Source organism: Prionailurus bengalensis, chromosome C2 (assembly GCF_016509475.1).
Source record: "Prionailurus bengalensis isolate Pbe53 chromosome C2, Fcat_Pben_1.1_paternal_pri, whole genome shotgun sequence".
Lineage (NCBI taxonomy): Eukaryota > Metazoa > Chordata > Mammalia > Carnivora > Felidae > Prionailurus > Prionailurus bengalensis.
In genome coordinates, this window is record NC_057350.1 from 58,848,274 (window position 1) to 58,874,065 (window position 25,792).

Here is a 25,792-nt window from a genome sequence, read left to right on the forward strand (position 1 = left end):
TCTCTTCTCCGAGACCCTTATTTCGTTCTTTCCTCTGTCAGCCAGGTCAGCTGCTCACTGCCTCCTCCTTCTGACCCATGTCAGAACCTGTGCTCCTAATGACCACGTAAACGCATTTTTCCAAATGTAAACTTCTTGGTGATCAGTTTTCTCTTTAAAAAATATATTATTTTAAAAATGTTTTTATTAAAATATTTTATAATAGTTTTTATAATATACAACAAAAATATATTTTTATATATATCTATATGTTTTATGTAATATATAATAAAAAATAGCTCTGATATATGAATGATTACTCAGAACTGTAACATATAAAACAGGCAAAAATTATGTTTCATTTAGCTTTTTAATATTCCCATATTATATAACTGACCACTGCGTCCTAGTTTGACAGACACTGTCCATTTGGCTCTGTTTACAGCCATCAGTAGCTTGTCTGCTCCCCTGGCCTCCACCCCTGCTCTTTCCCCAAACATCACCAAGTGCAGGAATAGATCAGTCCACAGGAAGCCATGCAGATTGCAGTTCAGGCTGGACTTGGCCCCACAGGCACCACACCCGCCCCTTCAGCTTGTCGTGAGGTAAAGGGCACCGTGCATGTGAAGGAGCTGTAAACGTGAGTGCTGACAGCTAATGTCGTAAGTCTCTGTGCTCATCACAGAGTCTCTGTGCCTCCATGCTTGGCCTCCTACATATTAACTGGGTAACCTTAGAAGAGTCTCTAAAGAAAACTGAGACAGAAAATATATCTGAACATTGATGGGCTAATGCTACCAAAAGGAATGAATAGCTTTATCGTGTCAAGTTACAATAGCATTATTAATTCTCTTAGTTCACAATGCCCTTGTGAGGCCAGCATTTTTGAGAGTTCTTTCTCAGATATGAACTGCCCTACAAACAAAAGGTTCATTCCCAGTTTTCTGCCTCCTTGAAACACTGATGAAATTTACTTTTAGCTCCAGATTTTATTTTACACCTGCTTTCAGAAAGTAAAGTATTATTGTATTCCCATTAATACTGCAGTATCCTTCCCAGTGAACTGATTGAAACCCACTGAACGTGGCATTAATTAAAACGGTGCCTCCCAAGGAAGAGTAAAACAAACAAACAAAAAACCAGAACACATACAAATATGGCCCATGGTCAAACATGGTCAAATAAGTTTGGGAAATGCTGAGTTAAGTGTAATTTAATAGCTTTATATTTCCCACTGAACCTCTCAGGGCTATTGTTTTCAGACTAGCTTTCCATTGTTGTTGGAAAAAAGGGACATTCTTGGGTAAAAAAACTTAACAGTAGAACAAAAGTGTAGGGGGCACCTGGGTGGCTCAGTCAGTTAAACATCTGACTCTTGATTTCGGCTCTGGCTCCAGTCATGATCCCACCCCACATGGGACTCCCCACTGACGACACCACACGGAGCCTGCTTGGGATTCTGACTCCCTCTCTCTTTGCCCCTCCCCCACTGGTTCTCCCTCTCTATCTCTCTTTCTCTCAAAATAAAAACAAATAAATTTTAAAAAGGTCTATACAATGAAAATAAGTCTCTTTCACATCACAAAAGTTCTGAACTTTTCCTAGTGTTAAGTCTGAAATATCTTTTCAGATTTTCTTTATTCATTTATATATACATTTTTTCAGATACATGTTTATATATATATGTATATGTTTCAGATAGATGTATATATATGTGTGTATATATACATATACATATATATGTATTCTTTCTTCTTTAATACAGTTAAGACCAGGGGCTCCTGGGTGGCTCAGTTAAGCATCTGACTCTTGATTTCGGCTCAGGTTATGATCTCATGGTTTGTGGGTTCGAGCCCCACATCGTGCTCTGTGCTGACAGCGTGGAGCCTGCTTGGGATCCTCTCTCTCTCTCTCTCTCCCTCTTTGTTTCTGTCTCTCAAAATAAATAAATGAACTTCAAAAATACACAGTTGAGACCAAATTCTTCACTCTGTTCATAACTTTTGTCACATAACAGTATTTCAGGATTTTCTCTGACGAGCACTTGCCGACCCAGCTCAGTCTTTCCAGTGGCTGTGTGGATTCCATTATGTGACCCGACCATAATTGGATCAGTCCCCTGTTAGAGTTCAGACAGATTTTTTGCTGTCTTCTGCTGTAACAAACACAAATCCGTGTGCATGTGCATGAGTAGCTCTTATACAATAAAGTTTTAGAAGTGGACTTGCTGAGTAAGAGGATTTTTTGCATTTTTAATTGGTGTCTTTTCCCAAACCGCCTTCCAAAAGGAGCTTTCTTATTTGCACTTCCACCAACAGGCTCTCTCTTTTTGCAGCCTCATCCACGCTTTGAACACTTTTTAATATGCTCACATGCATTTATGATCTTCTCTGTGTTTAAATTACAAAATATTTCAAGAACTTATTAGATCGTAGCGTGATGCTGTTTGGTTTGTGATTTGGTTGCTTTTGTTTTTGTTTTACATTTTTGTTGGGTTTTTATGGCGAATTTGATGAAATCTTGGAAACAGTTTGAAACATGCTGCATTGAAAGATCACTAAATTATTGACATGAAGCTCTACTGGGAACAGGGAAAAAGCATGCTGAACAAGAAATTCATAGAAATATAAGTGGAATATTAATAAATAGAAATATAAGTAGAATATTATTTTAAGTTAGGTAAAAAAAAAAAAACACCCTTCTTAAAAAAACAAAAACCTTCTTACAAATCTCATTACGACAGCTCTACATATTAACATTTCCATTACAACCACAGTTTTGGAGAACGTGGGGAGATAATCAGTATTGGTGTCAGCAGTGTTTGTATTTTGTGTGCTAACTTGACTGTCAGTAGTTCTGGGTTGTCTTTTTGACTGCAGATTTGCTAGAGAGCTTTGGGCAAAATCAATTAGTCCCCGAGGTTTGGGCTGATGGTTCCCTTTTTGTTTGTTTTTTTCAAAATAGAACTGGGCTAATGCCTTCACCTAAATTATCTGAATTGATCTCAGGTAACTTAAATACTAGATAAATATTGTAATAATTATACTGAAATTATAATCTTCCCAGTCTATCGTTGGTGATAAGGTATTTAACTATTATTGCAGACAAGCATGAAGCTAAATTAAAAGGAGTAATATACTTCCAAGCCATTGAAGAAGTGTATTATGATCACCTCAAGAATGCTAATAAGGTAAACACTGATTTTCAGATGTGAATGAATAATTGGGTTGGAAAAATGGTTTTTGAACTGCAAGCAATTTAGATGTGTTGCTCTGACATAACAGATTGATATGAGCAGAATCACTCTAGAAAAGCAAACATAATTAGTATCGCTGATCTTTGGTGGAAGAAAAAATCACGGTGAAATGAGAAAATATTCTGGACATTTTGATTCAGGAGACCTGCTAAGTGACTTGCTGAGGTTCTAAGAAGGGTCTACTACCTAGTTATAAGGAAGGATCTTAGTAGGACTAAGAATAGCAGCGGTTATTTATTGCGTACATTATCTAGGCACTGGGCTGGAGCTTTATCTACAAAGTAGCTGCTAAGAGGATTGATTGGTGAGCTCTCTGTGTGAGAGTTATTGTGCAGTGAGGCCAGAAAGATAGTCAGTCCTAAGAAAGATGCTGGAGGTGGGGGTACAGGTTCTACGAGAGCAAAAGTAATACCAATTTAGATTTCCACAAACTGGAAAACTTTTGAAGAGGAAAAAGCTCCCATAGATGTCTGTGTTATTTAATGTTATGATTTCAGGATGTTTGTTTTACATTCTTTTCCTTTTTTGATTTTTAGAGTCCTAACCCATTACTCACCTTCAGTGTCAAGACGCATGACAGAATCTACTATATGGTCGCGCCATCGCCGGAAGCCATGCGAATCTGGATGGATGTTATAGTTACTGGCGCAGAAGGTTACACCCACTTCTTGTTGTAGCGAACTGGCGCCAACAGTGTACTTCCGGGCAGACTGCAATAGTCTCTTACAAGAGTGAAGCCATATTCAGTCTGGGATGGAGAGACCCGGACCCACAGGCCCATCCCTTTAACTGTGTATACTCAGAACTCCTTTTTACATTAACAGGAAGTCATTTGTAAAAGAGAAAAAGGGGGGTTGAATTCAAAGCTTGACGACAAGTAGCGAAAGGATTGAAGCACCTGTGAGAAAGAAAACACTATTTTGGTAAATAGCATCACTTATAGGAACACTTCTTATAAACTGTTTTTTATCAATTGTTTACTTTGGTGAAATAAACTGAACAGTTTACGAAAATGTATGTACTTGGAAATACGAAATTATTTTAGCACCCAAATTATTGGCATTGACATTATTCGTTAATCAACTGACGTTTTAAAAACCATTTTGCTGAAGGTTATTTTGTAAGTAGAAGCAAATAAGGGGTTGGGGGAGAGTTTTAGGAGCTTTGCCCTAATTATTAAGTACTGCACCTAAACCAAAGACTTGATGTGACTTCTGTTTAATAGTGGTAGTTTCAAGTGATGAACTGTATTTGGTGTTACTCTACATTTTAAAATGGTACTTTGATGCCATCAGTTGCCCAGGAAGTTGACTCTGGAGAGTTACCACTGGCATAAGTGACTGTACATATATAGCAAATCACTTGTTGTAAAAGAAGAAAAAACAAAAAGTTGTGTGTTTTAGACAGAAGCAGTCTTATTAGACAGGCATTCTGTCACTTGGAGCGATTAAAAATAAAGAGACTATTTCATGTTTTGCTAAAGATTTCTCCATTCCTGGTGCTGAGAATAAAGGTAGCCAGTAGCCGATTTCCTTAGGTTGTCTGTTTGCTCTTTATCGTGGAACACACCTCTTTTTGCAGCCTCACGTGACATAATGATGAAACCAGAGCCCTATTTTCACCAAAGAACAGACCAGTGAAAATACTTACTTACAGAAGTAATGTTATAGAACAAGGAAAATGAACTCCAACTTAATGTTCTCTGTAATGTACTATTTTATTATGTATTTCTTTACAATTAGCTTTAGTTTTTTTAGAGTTAAGTTAATTTTTCTTGAATGAAATGACTTCAGGCAAGTCTCTTTTATAACAGTTTTTCAAATGCCACTTATCCTGGTCTGTCATGTTGTGTGTATTTGTAAGTATGAACGTATTCTTTCCTAGAAGTTTGCAAATGAATCGAAGTAGAGAATAATTAATGGCTTTGCTTACTAGTACAAGGTGAAATGACTATATTGGAAGTGTCCATAACATCTTGATCTGGCCTGACTGGGTACAATGTTTAAAAATTTGCATTCTGGTTTGCACACATGTATACACGTTGCCCATAATAAGATTTTGCAACTGGATGACTCATGATTTTATTTGAACAGTGGAGAACAGTGGAGAACAAGGTCACTATTGCAGAAGACAGTTTTATAATCTGTTTTTTTCAGACATCAGCCCTAAACCCTTGTAATGATCTAAGAGAGTGAAATGCAGTTGCTAAAATTTTGTTGGTTAATGTAAGATAAAACTTTTCTGTACTGTACTGTACTTTCTCTATAGGATTATGAAGATATTCTAATCAACGTTATATTATGCATGATGTAGTAAACCTTTTAAAATGTGTGTTAAAATATGTTGAGTATGGATTAAAATGTTGACCAGATTTCACAGCTGAAAATAAACTCATCTCTCATCAGGAAGTTAGCTATTGGTGACATAAGAGGAGATGGATTAATCAGCAAAAGTCAATTGTCAATCTCCATAAAGGTGGAGATTTTGTGTGCTAACATTATGATTTGTAGTTTTATAAAACTGAAATGAGATGACTCCTGACAAATGTGACATCTGACCGTCTTTTTGCAAAGATGCAATTATTACTGGGGATTGCGAGGGCTGTGTTTACTTATCTGACAGGGAAAAAAAAATCACGCAGGTGTGAAGTAAAGGATTTTACTTGAAGGCAACCTCACTTGTCTCCCTGGACTAAGGCAACAGATTTCAAAGAGAGAAATGGCCCTGAACAATATATCCTTACACTCCTGATAATGAAGGCAGCATTGACAGTGGGTACGGAAACAATTGGTCTACTTCAAGCCCATCACTGTAGGTAAAAGCATCTTCACTTGACACTAGCCACAGTTTTTCATGATTTGTTATACTGATAAGGGCGAATAGAGAAAACAATCTATGGGTTTCCCTACTCTTTTGAGCAGTGTTTTTCCCACTGTGGAGACAAGTCAGATTGTTTTCATTTTGCTGTACATAAAATGCAAGATCTACAAAAATAAAAGGAGAGAATAGGGACAGGAATGATTGAGAGTATTTGCAATTATCCAAAACCCACAGTGAGAAATGTTTATTGTTAAGATTTAAAGGACGACGAAGTGACACACATTGTCTATCACCTTAGTGATTTAGTTTCTTTGGAATCTACAACAGGCCTAATGGAGAACTGGCAAAATAGCTCAACAACTTTTGGAGTGCATCCTGAAATCGAGCAGCCGTCCTTGCTATCTGTTTCTGGCACTACACCACTCAAGAAAGATCTATTTAGTTTTTATTTATCCAACTTTTCCCAATGTTCCAATAAGACAGGTTCTCAAGACTCCAAAGATAGGCTGGATTCACTGTATCCAACATTTGCCTTTAACTCTAGCACCAATCATTGCTCCAAAATATATGACTAACATAGTAAAGTGGCTTTACTTAAGTATTTTATACCAGCCACCTTAACCTTAAGTAGAAAAAAACTAGATAAAATCTTACTTGCTGATGCCTGGAGCCCCCAGAATTCATTTTTTTTTCTTCTGCTTGCTTATAAGAATAGTGCTGTAGGGGTGCCTGGGTGGCTCAGTCGTTAAGCCACTCACTCTTGATCTCAGGGTTTTGAGTTCAAGCCCTGTGTTAGGCTCCAAGCTGAGCACAGAGCCTACTGAAGTAAATAATAAATAAAATAAATAGGGGTGCCTGGGTGGCTCAGTCGGTTAAGCAACAGGCTTCGGCTCAGGTCTTGATCTCACAGTTCGTGGGTTTGAGCCCCACGTCAGGCTCTGTACTGACAGCTTGGAGCCTGGAGCCTGCTTCGGATTCTGTGTCTCCCTCTCTCTGCCCCTCCCCCACTTGTTCTCTCTCTCTCTCTCTCTCTCTCTCTGAAAAATAAAATGTAAAATATATATATATATGGTGTATATATTTATGGTGTGTGTGTGTGTGTATGTGTATATATATATATATGGTGCTGTAGCAGATTATATGCATCCTTAGGAACTAATACTGTTCTTTACAGAAGAGTCAGACTGGAGCCACTAGATCAAGGGCGCTGAAAATGATGCACATTTTAAATTGTGCACAGATTACTTGACAGAAGAGTTTAGCAATTAACCCTGCTACCAACCATACAGGAGTGCCAGTTTTCCATCATCCTTGCCCATAGTTGCTCTGTTAATTTTTCCCAATCTGACAGGTGAGAAAAATAACATGTCATTTTTTTTCCATATTTTTCAATTAGTGAAGTTGAACATCTTTATAGATGAAGCGCCTACTCACAGCCGTTGGCTAATTCCATTGAATTATAGGTTTTTTTTTTTCCTTATTATTAGGAGCAGGCTGAATAGAAGTATTAATGTTCTGTTATCTGTGCCGTAAAATCAGTTTTTCTAGACTCTCATTTGACTCAAGATGCCTTTTACCGTGAAAAAAGTTGAAGTTCACATGCAAACATTTTTATTTATTCCGGGGTTTCATCTCTTGCTTATGAAAGTCCCTTCTATCCCCAAACTACAAAATACTGCCCTAAAGTGTATTTAAATCCTTTGTTTTAATCTTCCGTTGAAAGCATATATCTCCTGGGATTTATTTTTGCACGTAACATGAGGCAGGGGACAGAATAACTAAATAATTCAATTGTCAGGCATATAAAGAGCTAGATAGAGTAAAAACGAATTGGAAAGCGGCGAAGGAGCGGCGAACGAGTCCACCTCGGGTATTTACACAAGCAGGATTAAGGTCAGATTTTGGAAGCATTTCCGGTACGGTTTAAAACTGTCTTAAAACTGTCGGGGTGGGAAGGCGATTTGTAATGCAAGCAGCCTAGCATCTTAAGCTTCCGCTCCCTAGTGTCCTCGGGATGATGAGATGGTTTCTTATCTAGGAACGCTGGATACGGATCCTCTCCGCGCCTCTATCTAACAGCCAGCTAACAACTAATTGAGAAAATCACCTACTTGAGGCTGCTCAAAACATTCCAAGCCATCACAGGCAAAAACTCCCTGAGGAACCAACCGTCCAATTGCGAGAGGCTCGCCAGAGCGACGACTCTCCGCGCATGTGCGCCCTCAGTTGAAACGCTTTAGCAAGTCCCGGCTTCCGGCCGGCGGCGCATGCGCAGTTCTGGTTACTGTGCGCTCGGAGCTACTCTGTGGGTCAGCACGGTACTCAAGGGCCTCTGGGAAGATGGCGGGGGCGGGCATGGCTACCCTGGGCTCTTGGGTACCTCGTCGGAGGTGGGGCAGAGAGGCCGTCTTCTTAGGCTTCTACCGTGGCCTCAGCGCGTTACTTGCAAGGAAGTCGGAGCGGACGCCACGGTGGGTCCCAGGTCAGTGTCCGAAAGGCGGGAGAAGTACGCGTTCTTTCGAACTTGGAGTTCATTCCGTTCCTGTCTAGTGCGTTTTTGGCGCCTTATTTAAAAATGCTCTTCCCCCGTTCTCAGTACTCTAGTTTTACTCGCTTTCAGCGATTCTGGTGAAAGCTGTAGGAAGAACTCTGCCGGCCTTTGCTGGAGTTTTACGCTCTGCAGCTTAAGGATCGTACTCTGTGCCTGCCTCCCTGTGTTAAGCGCCAACGCTAGGAAAAATTTAAGATGTGCGTTTGGTTATTAGTTGCTTTTTCTTTCGTTTGTCTTCTGGTCTAAGGGTTTTACAGATCTTGACTCCGTTAGGATGCTGGGACCTGACCTTGCTTCCCTTTGGGAAATTTATAGTATGAACTTTGTGTGTGTGTGTGTGTGTGTGTGAAAGTGTAGACGCCGTGAGCAAGCCAAATTTCTGATTTTGCCTTCTCAATGCTCCCGCTCAGTGAAAACCATATTCATTACTCTACAAAGGAAACTAGAATTTGTACCAAAAATGAGAGCATGAGAATATTTTCTTCAACTTGTGTTCGATTCTTCTCCATAGCACCCCACCCCCAGTCTTTCTGAATTGTGTCTTTTTATTCTCTAGTTTTGTTGTTTTTACACCTTTGGCATACAAGCTGTCAGATGCATTCTGCTTGGAATGGGAACTGTCATTGCTGACACCCTTTGCTTTGGTTAAAATTTTTAAATGTATATAATCAGTTTAACTTACACTTAATTATGTACAGTCTAAAGGCTTGTTATATATATAAGTTCCCCTAGTGAAGTATAGTATGTCAATTCATTAAGTAAATTGTAATACTTTTTCATCTGTTTAGCACATCATTTAGGATTTATGCATCAGGCTTTGAGCTAATCCTTATAGTACAAAGATCATTTATGGATATAATGTTAAGAACCCCTCCACTTAAAACTCACCAAAATGAAGTAAATTACTGTTTCAGAGGAGAAATTTCTGTTTGGAGATGTAATATTGAGAAGACAATAGGAAGGATTTGAGTGATGAACTAAGGAACTAGGAAATTGACATTTTTGCTGATACAACCTACCAACCAACATAACTGGCCCCCACTAGCCCTGGTTTTCACTAAAAAAATTTTAATTTGGCATATTTCACTATACAGTGAAACTTTGAAACAACACTTACATGTTATAGGGATAGCTTTAAGGCCTTCAATTCAGTTTTTAAAAAATCAACTTCTCAAACCCAAAATGAAGGAAGCTTTTGTCAACTCACATGGAGGGGGGCAGAGATGTTTTCCTTGGCCACAATAAAGTGGAGGAAGGTTTCATTTCATATAAAAGATGAGATGGGGCGCCTGGGTGGCTCAGTCGGTTAAGCGTCCGACTTCAGCTCAGGTCACGATCTCACAGTCCGTGAGTTCGAGCCCCTCTTCGGGCTCTGGGCTGATGCTCAGAGCCTGGAGCCTGTTTCCGATTCTGTGTCTCCCTCTCTCTCTGCCCCTCCCCCATTCATGCTCTGTCTCTCTCTGTCTCAAAAATAAATAAACGTTAAAAAAAAAAAAAAAACTTTAAAAAAAGATGAGATTTTCTTGGTTCAGGAAAAGAGTATAAGGAAATACACAAACTTAATTTCTTTGGAAGGAGGAGGTGGGATTATAAATGACTTAATTTTTTAAAAATCTCTTTACCTTTTTTAAAGAGCAAGTATAGATTTTATGGTAAGGAAAAAACTTGAAAAACAGTGAAATAGAGTAACCTTATAAGGTTTGCCAGTTGTGCTGCTATACTTAAATTGCACTAAGATCTGTGTGCCATTCACAGAAAGCCAAACCAACAAATAAAACATAGTGATTGCAGAGTCCTGTGACAAATCTTTTTCCGAAAATGGTACTATTATAAATTATTCAAGGTTTCTTGTAAAGTAACTGCTCATTGAACCCACCTCAGCTGATACAAAATCATGACAGGCTATTAGCATGGCCCATGATTTTGTGGATGGCGAGGGAGCCAGTATTACCAGCAGGAGCACAGCACCTCTGCCTTCAAAACAGTTTCTCTGCCTTCTCCCCCTCCCTGCCAAAAAGTAGAGGATGTGAAACTCCTCCCAACACTGAAAAAATTAAAAAGAAAAATCTCACAAGAGAAGGCTTAAATTAGTGTAATTAAATCTGAACATTAATTGATACTATTTAGGACAGATGATACAGCAGCATTTTTTACAGGAAAACTTTTTTTTACAAGTCTCTATCTTTTATTGCCTTGAAATTTCCACCTCATTGTGTATTTTGGAAGAATCAAGATTGGACCTTGTTCAAATGATTTTGAATATGAGTTCAAAATATGAACTGATTTTGATATGAGTTCAAAAGATACTATGGATAGGCTTGTGATTTTAATATTTCAAGTCTGTTTCTGTTTTTCCTCTTAAATGGAAGTAGTTTTGACATCAATTTGACAAGTTAAGAAAGTTAAGATTGAAAATATACAGTTGACCCTTGAATAACATGGGTTTAACTACTAAGGCCCACTTATACATTGGTGTTTTTCAATAAACAACACTACTGTAAATACATTTTCTATATGATTTGCTCAACATTTTCTTTTCTCTAGCCTACTTTTTTGTAAGAGTACAATATATAATAATATAAACAACACACAAAATATGTGTTAATCAACTTTGTTATCGGTAAGGCCTCCAATCAACAGTAGGCTGTTAGTAGTTAAGTTTTTGGGAGGTCAGAAGTTACACACAGATTTTCAAATACACGGGGGCATCAGCATCTCAACCCCCATGTTGTTCAAGGGTCAATTGTGTATGGTTTTCCAAAAACAGTATTTTTAAACTATAGTTTATGTTTTTGTACTTTGTTTAGCTTGCAGACCAAAGTCATCGGTCTCTTTCCTTAGTCGACCAGACCTTCCAAACCTGGCTTATAAGAAGCTAAAAGGCAAAAGTCCGGGAATTATCTTCATCCCTGGCTATATTTCTAATATGAATGGTACAAAAGCATTGGCGATTGAAGAGTTTTGCAAATCTCTAGGTCACGCCTATATAAGGTAGGAACAACACATTTCTCCGAGAAAAATACTACTACCATTGAGCATGGCAATGGAGATATATTTCTGCTCTAACCAATTGGAGCAAATGCCAGTGTCTTTATGGATTAACTTATTTTAATGGTCTGTAAACTTTCACCTTGTGATTTAGGGCTATTGCAAATGCAGCCCTAAAAAGACCTTCTTTAATGGTCTTTGTGCCACCCTGACAATGCTGGTGGAAAAAGAAACTAGTGGTAACTAAACTCTTCAGATGTAATAATCTAGCAGGACAACAAATCAAAAATAGTAGTTGGCTTTCTTGTAATGTCTTGTAATTATTTTGTGGCTTTCCATTGGGGATTTTATTTGGTCACTCTTTATAACTCTACTTTCAAAATATGTATTTTAAAATAATACATGTATTCGAGAATATTGTATATTTTTCATGTCTCTTATGATCTTTTAAGTTCCCACTTCACATCCTCATATTGAGCCCATTCTTTCCTTTGGTTTTAGGTATCGTTTAGAACTCCATTTCTCTGGCCTGGTATTTTCATTGATGTTCCATGCTTGTATAAATAAATAAATGAATGAATGAAAGTATTCTAAAATTAGTACTGTATAATTCATGTTTGCACTGAAGTTTTCTCTTTCCCCTCACTCCTGTAGTCTGAGTGTATAGAAGCATAGAGAGGATATGTGTTATTTAACCGAAATCTGATTTCATAATTCCTAATATTTCATTCCAGTAATTATTTTAGTAAAATAGTGTGCTTACATCGTTATTAGGTTTGTTTACTTATAACAATCATTTAGTTAGTGTCTACTTTGCCAGAAAAGATAGTATGGTTTAATAGAAAGAATGCTGGCCCGGAATTCAAGAATTATGGGTACTAGAATCCGTTCCAGCAATAACTGTGACAAGATGAGTCAGCTGATAAACACTGGACCTATTTTCTTCATCATAAAAAAGGAGGAGGATGAACTAAAGATAATGTCTGAATCCTTTCTAGGACTAGTGGCCTAAAAATCTGTTCATCTACATGGTTAGAATAATAGTTTCACTAACATTCACTCAATATGTCTAGAAAATATAGCTTTCAGAAATTAATATATAAATACAAAAAACCTTTTAGATTTTATTCAACATATTAGCAGAGATTATGTCAATTAAATGGATTTAGTGTTACTCTTTTTTATCATATTGAGTTTCATTTTCCTACTCAGAACTTTTAAAAATCTATTCTGACTTAACTGTTATTCTGAAGACTGGAATATCTTTTCCAAATAGACATTCTAGCACTATTACTGGGTGCTGTAAAATATACAACAAATTCTAAAACATGGCCGTTGTTCTTAAAGATCAGGTTGGGGAAACGACAAAAAACATAAGAAATTAGGCAGAAATACTCAACAGATTATACTGTGTCAAAAGGAACAGCATGCTTAATTGCACAAGGTGAGAGAAAACTGGGGATTGAAGTGGATAAAAAAACACTTCATAAAGGCACACTGATGTTAGGATTGGGGTAAGGAAGAAGATCTGTACAGGAAGGGAAACTACACTGATCAAAACACAATACAGTCAGAAAAATTGCCGTCGTTCTTTTTATCCCCCAGAGAATTTGAATCAAGAAATTGCCCTTTTACCAGTTCTTGGATTTAAGTTGAAACTGAGCACTGTAACCAGTTCCTATCTCCCTATGACACATGACATCTGTGCATTTTCTTTATTTTGAATACATATGGAAAACTTTTTTAAAGTGTATTAAATAAACATTAATTATAATGTGTACAGACCATTAATCGGTTCTGTGTTAAAACATAGCCTAAGTATATCTTTATAAACCTTTATAAAAGTGTAGCCTTTCACTGCAAAATTTTAATTTGACCAGATTCCTTTTTATTTGCTTTTATCAAACTTCATTGCAACCTAATCACTATTAACTATTGATTGCATTGTAGCTTGTTAATGGAGATTTTATCTTTTATATATACTCCAGTTCCTCAGTTTACCTTTTTTATGTTTTTGGCTGTAAAATCTTAGATCTTGAATGAGGAAATGGTTTTGTATATTATACAAGAAATGGTACATATGACTATGTGAAAACAGTTTTTTGATGTTCTGTCACCATGCCTAACATAAGATTGAGTCAGAGCTCAGGAATATAGCACACGATGCTAGGGCTGGTATTCTCTCATAGTTATTTGCCATAGAATATTTAATTCTAGATTTGGGAATATGTCCTAGAGTGTTGAGGCTGCTAGAACAGCCTGTGGGGTTTTTTTTTGTTGTTTTGTTTTGTTTTTTTAAGTAGGCTGCACACCCAAAGTGGGACACAAACTCTCACACTGAAGATCAAGTCTCATGCTGTACTGACTCAGCCAGCCGCTCCTTGCCCCACCCATTGCTGTTTTAAAGTCCTAAATAGCTGAATATGTTTGGTTTTTGTTTAGTTTTGTTTTTTTATTTTTGAGAGAGACAGAGTGTGAGTGGGAGAGGTACAGAGATAGGAAGACACAGAATCTGAAGCAGGCTCCAGGCTCTGAGCTGTCAGCACAGAGCCGGGCACGGGGCTCGAACCCGCGAACCTTGACATCATGACCTGAGCCGAAGTCTGACCGCTTAACCGACTGAGCTGCCCAGGTGCCCCAACAGCTGAATATGTTTGAATTGTCTTTGTCCCTTGGTTAGGGTTCAGCAAGAGTGAACTATAGTTTTTACTTGTACCTTTTAGTATCACCAGATGTTTGTATGTTCCTTTTTGAAGGGTTTCTACTTGTATTCTGCATCTGCATCATACATTTCGAAGGCAGCTGTGAAAGATGCAGCAAGTAGAGATGCCCGATTGCCCGCCAAGGGAGGAAAAAGGATTAGCTGGTACCTTTCTTCCCTCTTCTCCTGGGTCTGTTTTCTATGTCCTCTGGATTGAAGGGAAATAATGACTGTGATGTGAGCAGTGGCCTTGTTACACAATTTCCCAAGGGTCCAAAATCATTTCACTTTATAACAAAGAAAAATATAATTTCTTTTTCCTCCATGACTCGTAAATCCCTAAGAAAATGTGTGTATGCTGTGTGTCACATATATATTCTTACATGTACACTAAAAACACTAGGATTTATTAGTTTTCATCAGATTTTAAGAATTAGAGAAACCTGAACACTTCAAATTTGAATCAAGTGATTCTTTTTATTTTTACCTTCCACGTTTATTTATTTAGTATGTGTTATCATACTCTGTGTGCGAGGTGTAGGTGTCTCACCTCTGGGAAGAATGCAGACACAAAACCAAGAATGGTGTTTCCCCACCAGGATCTGACCGTCTCACAGGAATGATGAGGCACATCGCACACATACAAACTGTCTTATAGAGCAGGGTATAAAAATTGATTGTGACTGATAAAAATGAATTCTGTATAAGTTTCATTAGGTAAGAATTTTTTCTTCAGCTTGTCTGGGGGAAGTTTTTCCAGGAAAAAAAAAAAAAAAAAGATTTGTTTGGACGAAGTTCTGAGAGGATGAGCCGTGAAGGTGAAAGGAGAAGGTCCTCCCAGTGATGGAAATAGTATGAGGCATGAAACAGGAACAGAAAGCAAGAGCCAGTTTAGTAACAGCAAGTTGATCAATTGGGCCAAAGCACTGGTTTCCTCAGATGACATGATAAATGATCAATCTGAGATGACCAGAATATAATGGTCTAAAAAATAGGCTAAAGCCCTGAATGTTTATGTTGTATGTTACAGGGAACTGCTGAAGTTAATTCCATAGCAATAAAATGTTTCAGAAAAAAACCTGCCATGTATAAAGTGGATCCATTTGGAGAAAGAGTGGACAGACACAGGAGGCTACTATGCTAGACCAGGTTTAAGATGACAAAGATGTGGGGCGCCTGGGTGGCTCAGTCAGTTAAGCATCTGATTTCAGCTCAGCTCATGATCTCATGGTTCATGGGTTCGAGCCTCGTGTCAGCCTCCGTGCTGACAGCTCAGAGCCTGGAGCCTGCTTCGGATTCTGTGTCTCCCTCTCTCTCTGCCCCTCCTCGGCCCATGCTCTGTCTCAAAAATAAATAAATGTTAAAAAAAATTTTTTTAAAAAGATGACAAAGATGTGCAGCGTGATACTGGTCTTACCATATTGCAGAGAAAGAGGTGAATGGGAAGAAACGAGAGTGAGTGAGGATGGCGCAGGGCAAGCAGTGTTTGGTATCCTGGAAAAAAAATTTGAGTGAAACAGTCTGCTCTCAAGAACTGCCATTCTAGTCACACAAATATTTGACCTGATTACTACATAATATGAAAAGTGTTAAGTGAGTACATACAAAAGAAAGTGACTGAGGGAGTGTATGTCAGAGTTCCTCAGGAGGTGACATGGCTGAGGGATGAGTAGGAGTTTGGGTGGGAAGGAAGGCTTTCTAGACAGGATGCAAAGGCCCAGCATTATAAAAGGGTCTGCCCAGGGATCGGAGTAGTTCAGTATGACTGTGGTTTTAAGGTAATCTGCAGACGTGATGCGGTATTTCCTGGTCTATTGAATTGAGGCCTTGAAAATGCACAGATCGACAGACTTGGAGCCTGGAGAGCTAGGCAGTTGGAAGAAGAAGCAAACTAGGGGGATGAGTTGATGATCATGAATTTGATTTACCTCTTTCCCTTTTATTAATTTAGTAAATACTAAGCACTTACCATGTGCAAAGTGCTGATGTAGGCATTGGGAAAGCAGCGGTGAACAAAACAGCCTGTGCCCATATGGTGCTTCCATTCTAGTGTGGGAGATGACCATAAACAAATAATCAAATTTTTTATATGTCAAGTAGCAATATTTGCCATGAAGAAAATAAGGCAGGGTAAGGAAATAGAGAATGATGAAAGCAGCACAATTGTGCATTGAGTAGTCAGAGAAGGCATCTCTGAAGATGTAACATTTGAGCCAGAGGCCTGAATGAAGCAAGGGAGCAATCAAAGTGGATATCTGGAGGGATACAGTATGCCCTGTAGAAAGAAAAGTTGATAGCAAAACCTGGGTGGTATATTCCGTTTACTTCAAGAAGGCAAATGCGAATTCAGTTGGGAGGGAGAAAACGGTAAGAAATCTGTAAGAAATGAAATCAGAGAGGTAGTCAGAGGCCTCATTATGTTTTGTTTAAGATGGTAGAAGGCTTTTGAAGGGTCTGTGCAAGACATGATTTTTGTTTTAAAAAGAGCACCGACTGCTACGTGGGGAATAGACTACTGGGGTAGAAAATGGACACAGGAACACTTAGGAGACTATTACACTACTCCGGCAGAGAAGACGGTGACATGGACAGGCTGCTAGCAGGTGAGAGAGTGAGTGGACATGGGTGATATTTGAAGGTTATGCCAGTTGGATCTGCTAAAATATGTATTGACCTCATTGCTTTATTTTAATACATTTTAAGCATTGTAATAATGATAAATGAGCTGTCTTCTTTAAAAATCAGAGAAATATATAGCTAGATACAGATATCTAGATACACATATATGTTTCCCCTTTTTCTAGGTTTGATTACTCAGGAGTTGGAAATTCGGATGGTAACTTACAAGAATGCACAGTGGGAAAATGGAGAAAAGATGTTCTTTCTATAATTGATGACTTAGCTGAAGGACCACAGGTGACTATTTGTGTTAAATATAATTATTGACTAACCTCATTTTTTTTTGAGCTGTTTCTTTAGCTATGAAAATTTAATAGTTTAAATGTTTAACAATTAATTTTGGTATTTGATTTAAAATTATTCTATTCACTTTCTCATAAAATGTAAGTGGCATTTTACTTTACCTTGTAATCCTAATTTTAATTCTACTTTGTGCCAAATATTAAAAAGTCTGGGAGCTAATAGATATAGAAGAAAAAAGTACATACATAAATTACTGAATCCCCTTACAGAAAAGAAAAAGAAATTCCTCTTTAAAACTGTGTATCTTTTGGGGGCACCTGGGTGGCTCAGTAGTTGAGCGTTTGACTCTTGATTTCGGCTCAGGTCGTGATCCCGGGGTCAGGGGATTGAGCCCCACATCGCTTAAGATTCTGTCTCCCTTTCCCCTGCTCACAGGTGCGCGCGTACTCTGTCTCTCCCTCTCTCTCTAAAATGAAATTAAAAAAATAAATATAACTGTGTGTTTTTGTTTTTAGATACTTGTTGGATCTAGCCTCGGTGGATGGCTTATGCTTCATGCTGCAATCGCAAGGCCACAAAAGGTCGTTGCTCTTATTGGTATAGCCACAGCTGTAGATGGCCTAGTGATACAGTTTAATCAGCTCCCTGTTGAGGTGGGTCACAAGCAACCTCAGTGTACGCCTCCTGTCATAGCTCTGCTTCTTCTTTCTTTGGATGTTTGTTCGTGTGTTATCTGTCCTTTGACTTCCCGTGCTGGCTCATCTTTTGCCTTAGCTGCCTTTTTGTATATAATCTCTTTGCCTTATTTAACTGATTGGGCTCTTGTTCAAGGTCTCCTTTTCTTCATTCAGTCCCTTCAAGTCATTCCACCACATATTTCAGCCACATTAATGAAATCACACATTAAATTTCTTTTTTTAGCAACATTTTCGTTATTAATCACATTTACTTACTTGGATCGGACATTGTGATCTCTCTTTGTACCTTTTATTCTTATTTTGTGGCATATGGGAAATAGTACCTATTTTTACGACCACATTAGACGTGGCTCATCAATTATGAAACTTTTTTTCTTCTCCTGAGAGCAGCCTCAGAGCATCTCTCGGCAGAGTTCTCCCGTACATGTTATCATCCATCAGAGTCCGCACACAGGAGATGAGGTGTGTGACTCCTGGCTTAGACATGGAGTTGGCATTCTGTTCTACTAATTCTCACCTTTTAAAAAAATGTGCTTTTCATTATTACCATGCACTTTAGTAAATCATGGTCGAAATGAGGTTTCTGAAGTAAATGAAAATAATTTATTTGTTAATATTATTATTAGACATGTTTAAGCACTTCGGTTATCTGCAGGGATAAAGAAATAATGGGTAATGGCTGTTTATTTTTGTGTGTTTTGTTGTTTTGCAGTCAGTTGAGTTCTCTTTGGGTGTCTTTTTCCTAAGGATCTAAATGTCACCTGTGGGACTATGACCCTAGCAGGATGAGGCACAGAAAATTAAAGAAAGAAAAGCATTCTATTCAAGTGGTTCAAAGAGTGTTTTCACTAGGCCAGCAGCATCAGCGTCACCTGAGAACTTGTTAGAAATGCATGTTCTTGAACTTCACCCAAGACCTACTGAATCAGAAACTAGGAGTGTGGCCCAGCAATCTGTTTTAACCAGCCCCTCCCGTGAAGTTTGAGAACCACTGCTCTGGAGAGTGGAAGAGCAGGTAGAGGAGGAAAGGAAATAAAGAGAAGGAAGAAGGCCTATGTAGTGGTGGATAGTAGAATATTGTTGACTTTTGCCTCAAGTTCTGCATTGATACCAGTGCCGTGTACTATCTGTCCTAAGCTGCTTCTCAGCCCACGTTCCTCCCGGCCCCTTAAGAAATGTTATTATCTGCATGTGCAGTTTCTTCATGTAATTTCCTCTGAGAGCTAAAATTGCAAAGCTGGTCTTCCTTGCACTTACCTCAGATTTCTGAATTTTTTTGCTTTCTTAGTTGTTTCTCATACATAGTGCCTCAATGTCCGATGCTGTTAAATACTCCTACCATTGTATCTCTGCATATAAACCTTAAAGCCCTTACTCCATCCTCTAACTCAATTAAATGGTGCTTCTCCTGGTAGGAAATTATTTCAAGAACATAGCGGATGAGGAAGAAGGTGATTAAACAATTTTGTGTTTTTGTTATGGTAAAAGATAAGGTCTTTGTACATTATTCTTTATGTGTGTATCCACGTCACTCATGGAGCATATGGTCAGTAATCCCCTAAATGACTGAGAAGGTCTATACCTGCAAATCAGGGCATGTCTCTGCTAATCCTAAATCAGACGAGCAAATGCTGGTGAATAGAAGCATGTTAACTTAAAAGCATGTAAGCAAAGAAAGGGACAGTAGGACCACTATCTCTTCTTCACAGAAGGAGCTAGCTGTAACAATGGCAAGGGAGCAGAAGTGGTGATTTTTACTATCATCTTTAGCCCTGGGAATGTTAACACTCAGCATTGCTTACTGCGTAGGAACTGACTCTAATTGTTTGCCTTCTTTGAACACTAGAGGATGGCAGATAGGTGCACAGCTGTTTGGAATACAAGCTTCTCAACCACATCACCTTGATGTGGTTTCTTATTGGCATAGAACTTAATGTATATTGTACATTTTCTTCAATTAATGATATTTTTGCTATTTCTGAACTTTTTGAGAGTTCAATTACATATAACATTCTATGAAGTTAATTTGTTCTACAAATGGATAGTATTCATTCACTTCAGTGGCAGATAACAGCTGGTTGGGGGGCAGGGATGCTTAAAATGCAGCTATTATTAATTGTATCCGTAAATTAGCATGGTTCCCACTTCATCTAATGACCAGTGAAACTAAGTTCTAATTACTGAAATTACAAATTCAGGAGAATGATCCTGAGTATTTGAGGATCACTGAATATCATTTTTGCTTTAAATATCCAGTTCACATGTTCTTTTTTTTTAATTTAATTTTTTTCATTTACATCCAAATTACTTAGCATATACATGTTGTTTTAATACAGAGACTGCCTTAATATTCATGTAGATTCACATTTTATAGTTTTTTAGAATTTCCTTAATTTCAAGTCATTTGAAGACGTATTTAGGAGTATAGCTTTCAGTTATGCAGCTTTTTCACTGAATCAGTAAATTGTTCTGGAATTTTTTTTTTTTTTAATTTTTTTTTCAACATTTTTTATTTTATTTTTGGGACAGAGAGAGACAGAGCATGAATGGGGGAGGGGCAGAGAGAGAGGGAGACACAGAATCGGAAGCAGGCTCCAGGCTCTGAGCCATCAGCCCAGAGCCCGACGCGGGGCTAGAACTCACAGACTGCAAGATCGTGACCTGGCTGAAGTCGGACGCTTAACCGACTGCGCCACCCAGGCGCCCCTCGTTCTGGAATTTTAAAAAACACATTAAAATGCCTAAATACATATAGATTATATCATATATCTTACTGTTTAAATTTTTATTTTCCTTTTCATATTTGTAATAAATTAACAATTTTAAACATGGAAAAAATCATAATATCTTTATTGAAAATTTAAATACAAAAATTTTCAATATATTTGGCTTTTCTATCCTTATAGTTTTCTTTATTGTTGATAAGATGTCCACCTGTTTTTCTAGTCAGAAATTCCCTTAATATGATATGGTTTCAAGAGCCTTAAAAATACTTACATCTTGGGGTGCCTGGGTGGCTCGGTTGAGCGTCTGACATTGGCTCAAGTCACAATTGGGTTCGAGCCCCATGTTGGGCTGTGTGTTGCAGCTCAGAGCCTGAAGACTGCTTCAGATTCTGTGTCTCCCTCTCTGTCTGTCTGCCCTTCCCCTGCTCGTGCTTGCTCACTCTCTCTCAAAAAAAATAAACATTAAAAAAAATTTTTTTTTAGTTTATGTCTTCATGTACTAGTTCAAGTTCTGATAATCTTTCCAAATAATTTATTTATATACGGATAAATCTTTGTGCTCAAAGATGTTAATGGAAGTATCCAGCAGTGTGGAAATAATCAAGTTAATTAGTTTAGATCTAGCATAATGGAATATTTACTATGCAGCCTTTAAAAACTTTTCATTAAAAAAAAAAAACACTTTTCATAGAATTTTTTTAAACCCAGAAATATATGTATGAAATAAGTAAAGCAACATAGAAAACTCTATGTGAATGGGTAATACTTGTTTTACATATTATATATATAAAACCAAATACATAGAGAAAAAATCCTGGAAGGAAATGAGCCAGCATGTTAATGATTATTATATCTATGAGGTGGGATTATGTATGATTGCTTGTTTTTTATAATTTCTGTATTTCCCATGTTTTCTATAATGAGTATATGTTACTCTAATTAGAAAAATTGTTTAAGGGGCATGTGTGTGGCTTAGTTGCTTAACCATCCAGCTCTTGGTTTCAGCTCAGGTCATGATCTCTCATTTCATGATTTTTGAGCCCCACTTTGGGTTCTGCACGGTCAGTGCAGAATCCCTTGGGATTCTCTCTCTCTCTCTCTCTCTCTCTCTCTCTCTGCCCCTCCCCTGCTTGTGTTCTCTATCTCTCAAAATAATAAACATTTTTTAAAAAAGAAAAGAAAATTAATTATTTAACACAAATTATAGTCTATAAAATCAAAACTCTGCAAGAATCCAAAGATACCCGGTGTTTCATCTTAAGGAAATATGTGTAGAAATGATATCCTTGCTCAGTTTTCAGGAAATATCTGGAAGACTTCATTGTCATCCAGAACAACACGTTTTTTTCTCATTCCCTAGGACTCTGGAAAGGAAACAGTACTTTTTTTTTTCTTTTTTCTTTTTTTTTTTTTTTCCTTTTTTTACATTTAGCCTGAAATTGCACATGTTTGGTTGTCCCAGAGTAAGTACCGTATTATTTTTCATTTTTAGTTCTGGGCTTGATTCTTTCTTTTCTTCTTTTTCCCCATCCCCATTTTAGTAGCTTCACATACAGATACTTTTAGTTTGTGATTTTGAAATCTAAACAGTTGTTATTCCTAAGATTAGGGTTTATATAATATGAATGATGCCTGAACTGATTCCAGAAATTACTTTTTCTCCCCTTCATTTTCCCTTTCAGTTGGGGTGAAGTAACACCCGATTTAAGATGTTACCTAATAAAGCTAAATCTAATTTGAATCCTAGTTATGACCGTTGTTACCTTTCAGCTTTGAACGTGAGATTTAACTTCTCTAGATTCTAATAGCCTCTTTTGTAAAAATGATATAATAACAGTTGTTATCAGGATCTTAGGAGACAACTATGTGTAAAGTACCTTTCACAGCTCCTTGCACGTAGTGTTTAATTTTTGATAATTATCATTGTTACATTTTTATCTCTTTACCTCCTAGGACTGCTTTTCTTAGACTGTTTAAGACTCTTGCATTTGTTAGTGTTGTATAAATACTTTTTTCCCCTCATTTTTCCCAATAGGTGAAAAAGGAAATAGAGGTGAAAGGTGTGTGGAGCATGCCATCAAAATACAGTGAAAAAGGAGTTTATGACATTCAGTACAGTTTCATTAAAGAAGCTGAACACCACTGCTTGTTACATAGCCCTATTCCTGTGAACTGCCCTATAAGATTGCTCCACGGCATGAAAGATGACATCGTACCTTGGCATACATCCATACAGGTTGCCGACCGAGTAGTCAGCAAAGATGTAGATGTCATCCTCCGAAAAAACAGTGATCACAGAATGAAGGAAAAATCGGACATTCAACTTCTTGTTTACACTATTGATGACTTAATTGATAAGCTTTCAACTGTAGTTAACTAGAATCACATTTTTAGTTGGTATGAACTAACGGATCCAGAAAATTGGAAGAAGGATGTAAGACCCTGATACTTGGGTTTTTTCCTCTTACGTCTCTGTTTTGTAAATATCACATGAGTATTTATTTAACGCTGTATGATATAAGTGATACAAATTGTGACGAAAGTATAAGCTGCTGTCTGGAAAATTTTCTTCCTTCCATCCTTGATTTCTTTTAATTGAAGTAGAGTTGACACAGTGTTATAATAGTTTCAGGGATACAACATAGTGGTTGGACAGCTCTATATGTTATGCTATGCTCACCACAGATGTAGCTGCCACCTGTCACCATGCAGCACTGTTAGAGTGCCACCGACTGTTCCCTCTGCTGTGCCTTTCATCCCGTGACCCACTTATTCTGTACCTGGAAACCTGTGTCTCCCAGTCCCCTTCACCTATTTTTGCCCATCCCCCCACCCTCTCCCTTCTGACAACCACCAGTTCTCTCCATTTATGGGTCTGTTTCTGCTTTGTTTGTTGTTTGTTTTGCTTTTTAGGTTCCACATGTAAGTGAAGTAATACTGTGTTGTCTTTCTCTTGTCTGACTTCACGTAACCTAGTACCCTCTAGGTCTGTCCATGTTGCGTGTTGATTTTTTTTTATTACTAAAAGATTTCCTACTTTTTTATTCGAGGTAATTTGTTTGCTAAATGCTTATGTTAACCAGGACAGCTCTTAATTGTGTTCTCTTCTACTTAGAATTGTTAATAAAGCTTGAATTTTTTTGTCCTTTGTCGTCGATCATATATGGAAATCTGTAAAATTGCTTCTGATTTTAAAATGCTATTCACAAAATACAGGACAATGTTTATTGAAGTAAATCTGAAATGATTGGAAAAAATTAGGTATGATAAAGTTCAAAACGTCAGAATATGACTATTAAATTCTACATGTTATATTTGAGTTTAAAATTACGGTTATCCTTTTTTTTGAAGCTTATGTATTTTGAGAGATGCATGTATGTAAGTGGGGGAAGGGCAGAGAGAGAGGGAGAGAGAGAATCCCAAGCAGGCTCGACACTATCAGCACAGAGTACAACTTGGCTTGATCTCGCAAACTGTGAGATCGTGACCTGAGCCAAAATCAAGAGTTAGATGCTTAACCGACTGAGCCACCCAGGTGCACCAAGGTTCTCCTTTTTCAAAGGCTCAAAACTTCACAATGATACAAAGGAAATCTATCACTTCTAAATTTTGACTCTATCTGTCATTTAAGTGGGATTTGATCTTAGTAATGGAGCATTTGCATATTCTGAAGAGGCAGTTAATCCTTATATATTCTTGCCTACTTGCAGAAACATTTCCTTTTCTAATAAAATGTGCCTTAAGTACAAATGGCCAAGTGATTGCCATCTAAGGGCTTTCTGAAGTGCAGAGACAGTAAGAAAATATGAAATGCAATTTATAAAGGTGTTTTCAAGAACTAAAATGGACTTGTGCAGTAGTGAGCCTTAATATTATTGAGTTGGTGTCTTAGCTTTTAAGTTTGGCTGGATTTCCTTTAGCCTTAGGTTATGTCTGTCAAAGTGAAACTTACTAAGTTGATAACATGACCCATATAGAGAAAATTGTTGGGATGAAATTCCTGAGCCAAAGAACTAGAGAGGCCTGCTTACAAGGTGAGCCCTTGGCCAGCATCTGAGAACTTGGCTTTTAGGAAGTTTCTGCCATTCCCAGAACTGGTAAGCGTGGCTCACTACACCTAAACTGTCGACATTGTATGAACAGTATGGTTTGTGCTGAAGTCCTTTCCTTTTGGGAGTCTGGAATTGTGGTAGGTGCCAGGCAGAGACTGCCTAAGGGACCAGCTCCCAATACCTGGGCACTGAATGTCGCGAACTACCCAGTGGACAGCACTGCGTGTGCTGTCACAACTCATGACCGAGGGAACGTCAGCTCATCTGGCAGGACCACTGGGAGAGAATTCTTGGAAGCTTGTGCCTCATTTCCCCAGACTTCACCCCATGTGCCTTTTTCCTTGACAGATTTTGCTTTGTATCCGAAGCATAGCTGTGAGTAGAATTACGTGCTGGGTCTTGTAAATCCTAACAAATCATCAAACCTATGGGTGGCCTTCAGGACCCCTGACACAGACACTAAACAGGTTAATGTCCTCGAGGACTACAATCTAGGAGTTACCTTTCATAGTGAACAGAAATCATTTACCAATCAAATGCACGTGAATCCTGCACGGGCCACGGTGCCTGGTGCTAGAGTGAGTTGACAGCAGGCGGCAGGGTGGCCATTCCGGCGCTTGTTCCGCCCAGATACTGCCTAGGCACAAGGATTCAAAAGACAAGAGAAAAGGGCCCTGCACATGAGAGTTTTCTGAGGCTAAACATCGTAATGTAATAAGCATGCTTAGAGATTTGCAGCACACCTGTAGAGGCAATATGCATAACGGTTAGGGACAGACTATACAGTGTGGGTTTAAATCCTGGCTCACCATTTACAAACACTGAAAGAGCAATTTACTTAACCTGGAAGTTTCCTCAGCTGCAAAACGACATAAAGTTAGGTAATAAAAGCATAAGGATTAAATAATTACTGTACATTTAGAACAATGACACATACACATAGGAGTCACCGCCTCTTCACGTTTATTGTGCACTGAACACAGGCCGGTGAGAAACTGGTGGACATAATTCCTACTGGTTAGAAAGGAAAAGAGGCAAGGAAGTGGGCGGGGCTTCCACAACACCTCACTCGCCTGTTAGTTGTGTGCTATCCTTTCAA

The 25,792-nt window shown here is 38.1% G+C and overlaps 2 protein-coding genes across 49 annotated transcripts in view; both read left to right on the forward strand.

Moving 5' to 3' along the window:
* Positions 1 to 5,776, forward strand: part of PHLDB2 (pleckstrin homology like domain family B member 2) — a 234,842-nt gene extending 229,066 nt beyond the window's left edge. For all 47 annotated transcript variants that reach the window (XM_043594101.1, XM_043594107.1, XM_043594123.1 and 44 more), the window contains 2 exons: positions 3,084 to 3,169; positions 3,772 to 5,776. In XM_043594101.1, coding sequence (XP_043450036.1) covers positions 3,084 to 3,169; positions 3,772 to 3,912 — 227 coding nt within the window. In that variant the 3' untranslated portion in view covers positions 3,913 to 5,776. The remainder of the gene's footprint in view (positions 1 to 3,083; positions 3,170 to 3,771) is intronic.
* A 1,747-nt stretch (positions 5,777 to 7,523) lies between these two features.
* Positions 7,524 to 23,968, forward strand: ABHD10 (abhydrolase domain containing 10, depalmitoylase). Of its 2 annotated transcripts, XM_043594158.1 has the most exons (5): positions 7,740 to 8,537; positions 11,414 to 11,597; positions 17,100 to 17,211; positions 17,733 to 17,870; positions 22,677 to 23,968. In XM_043594158.1, the coding sequence occupies exons 1-5, from the start codon at positions 8,396 to 8,398 to the stop codon at positions 23,019 to 23,021; spliced, it is 921 nt and encodes a 306-aa protein (XP_043450093.1). In that variant the 5' UTR covers positions 7,740 to 8,395; the 3' UTR covers positions 23,022 to 23,968. The 2 variants fall into 2 exon arrangements, with proteins under 2 accessions (XP_043450094.1, XP_043450093.1); XM_043594159.1 differs by lacking the exon at positions 11,414 to 11,597 and having other exon boundaries at positions 7,524 to 8,537.
* The last annotated feature ends 1,824 nt before the right edge of the window (positions 23,969 to 25,792 follow it).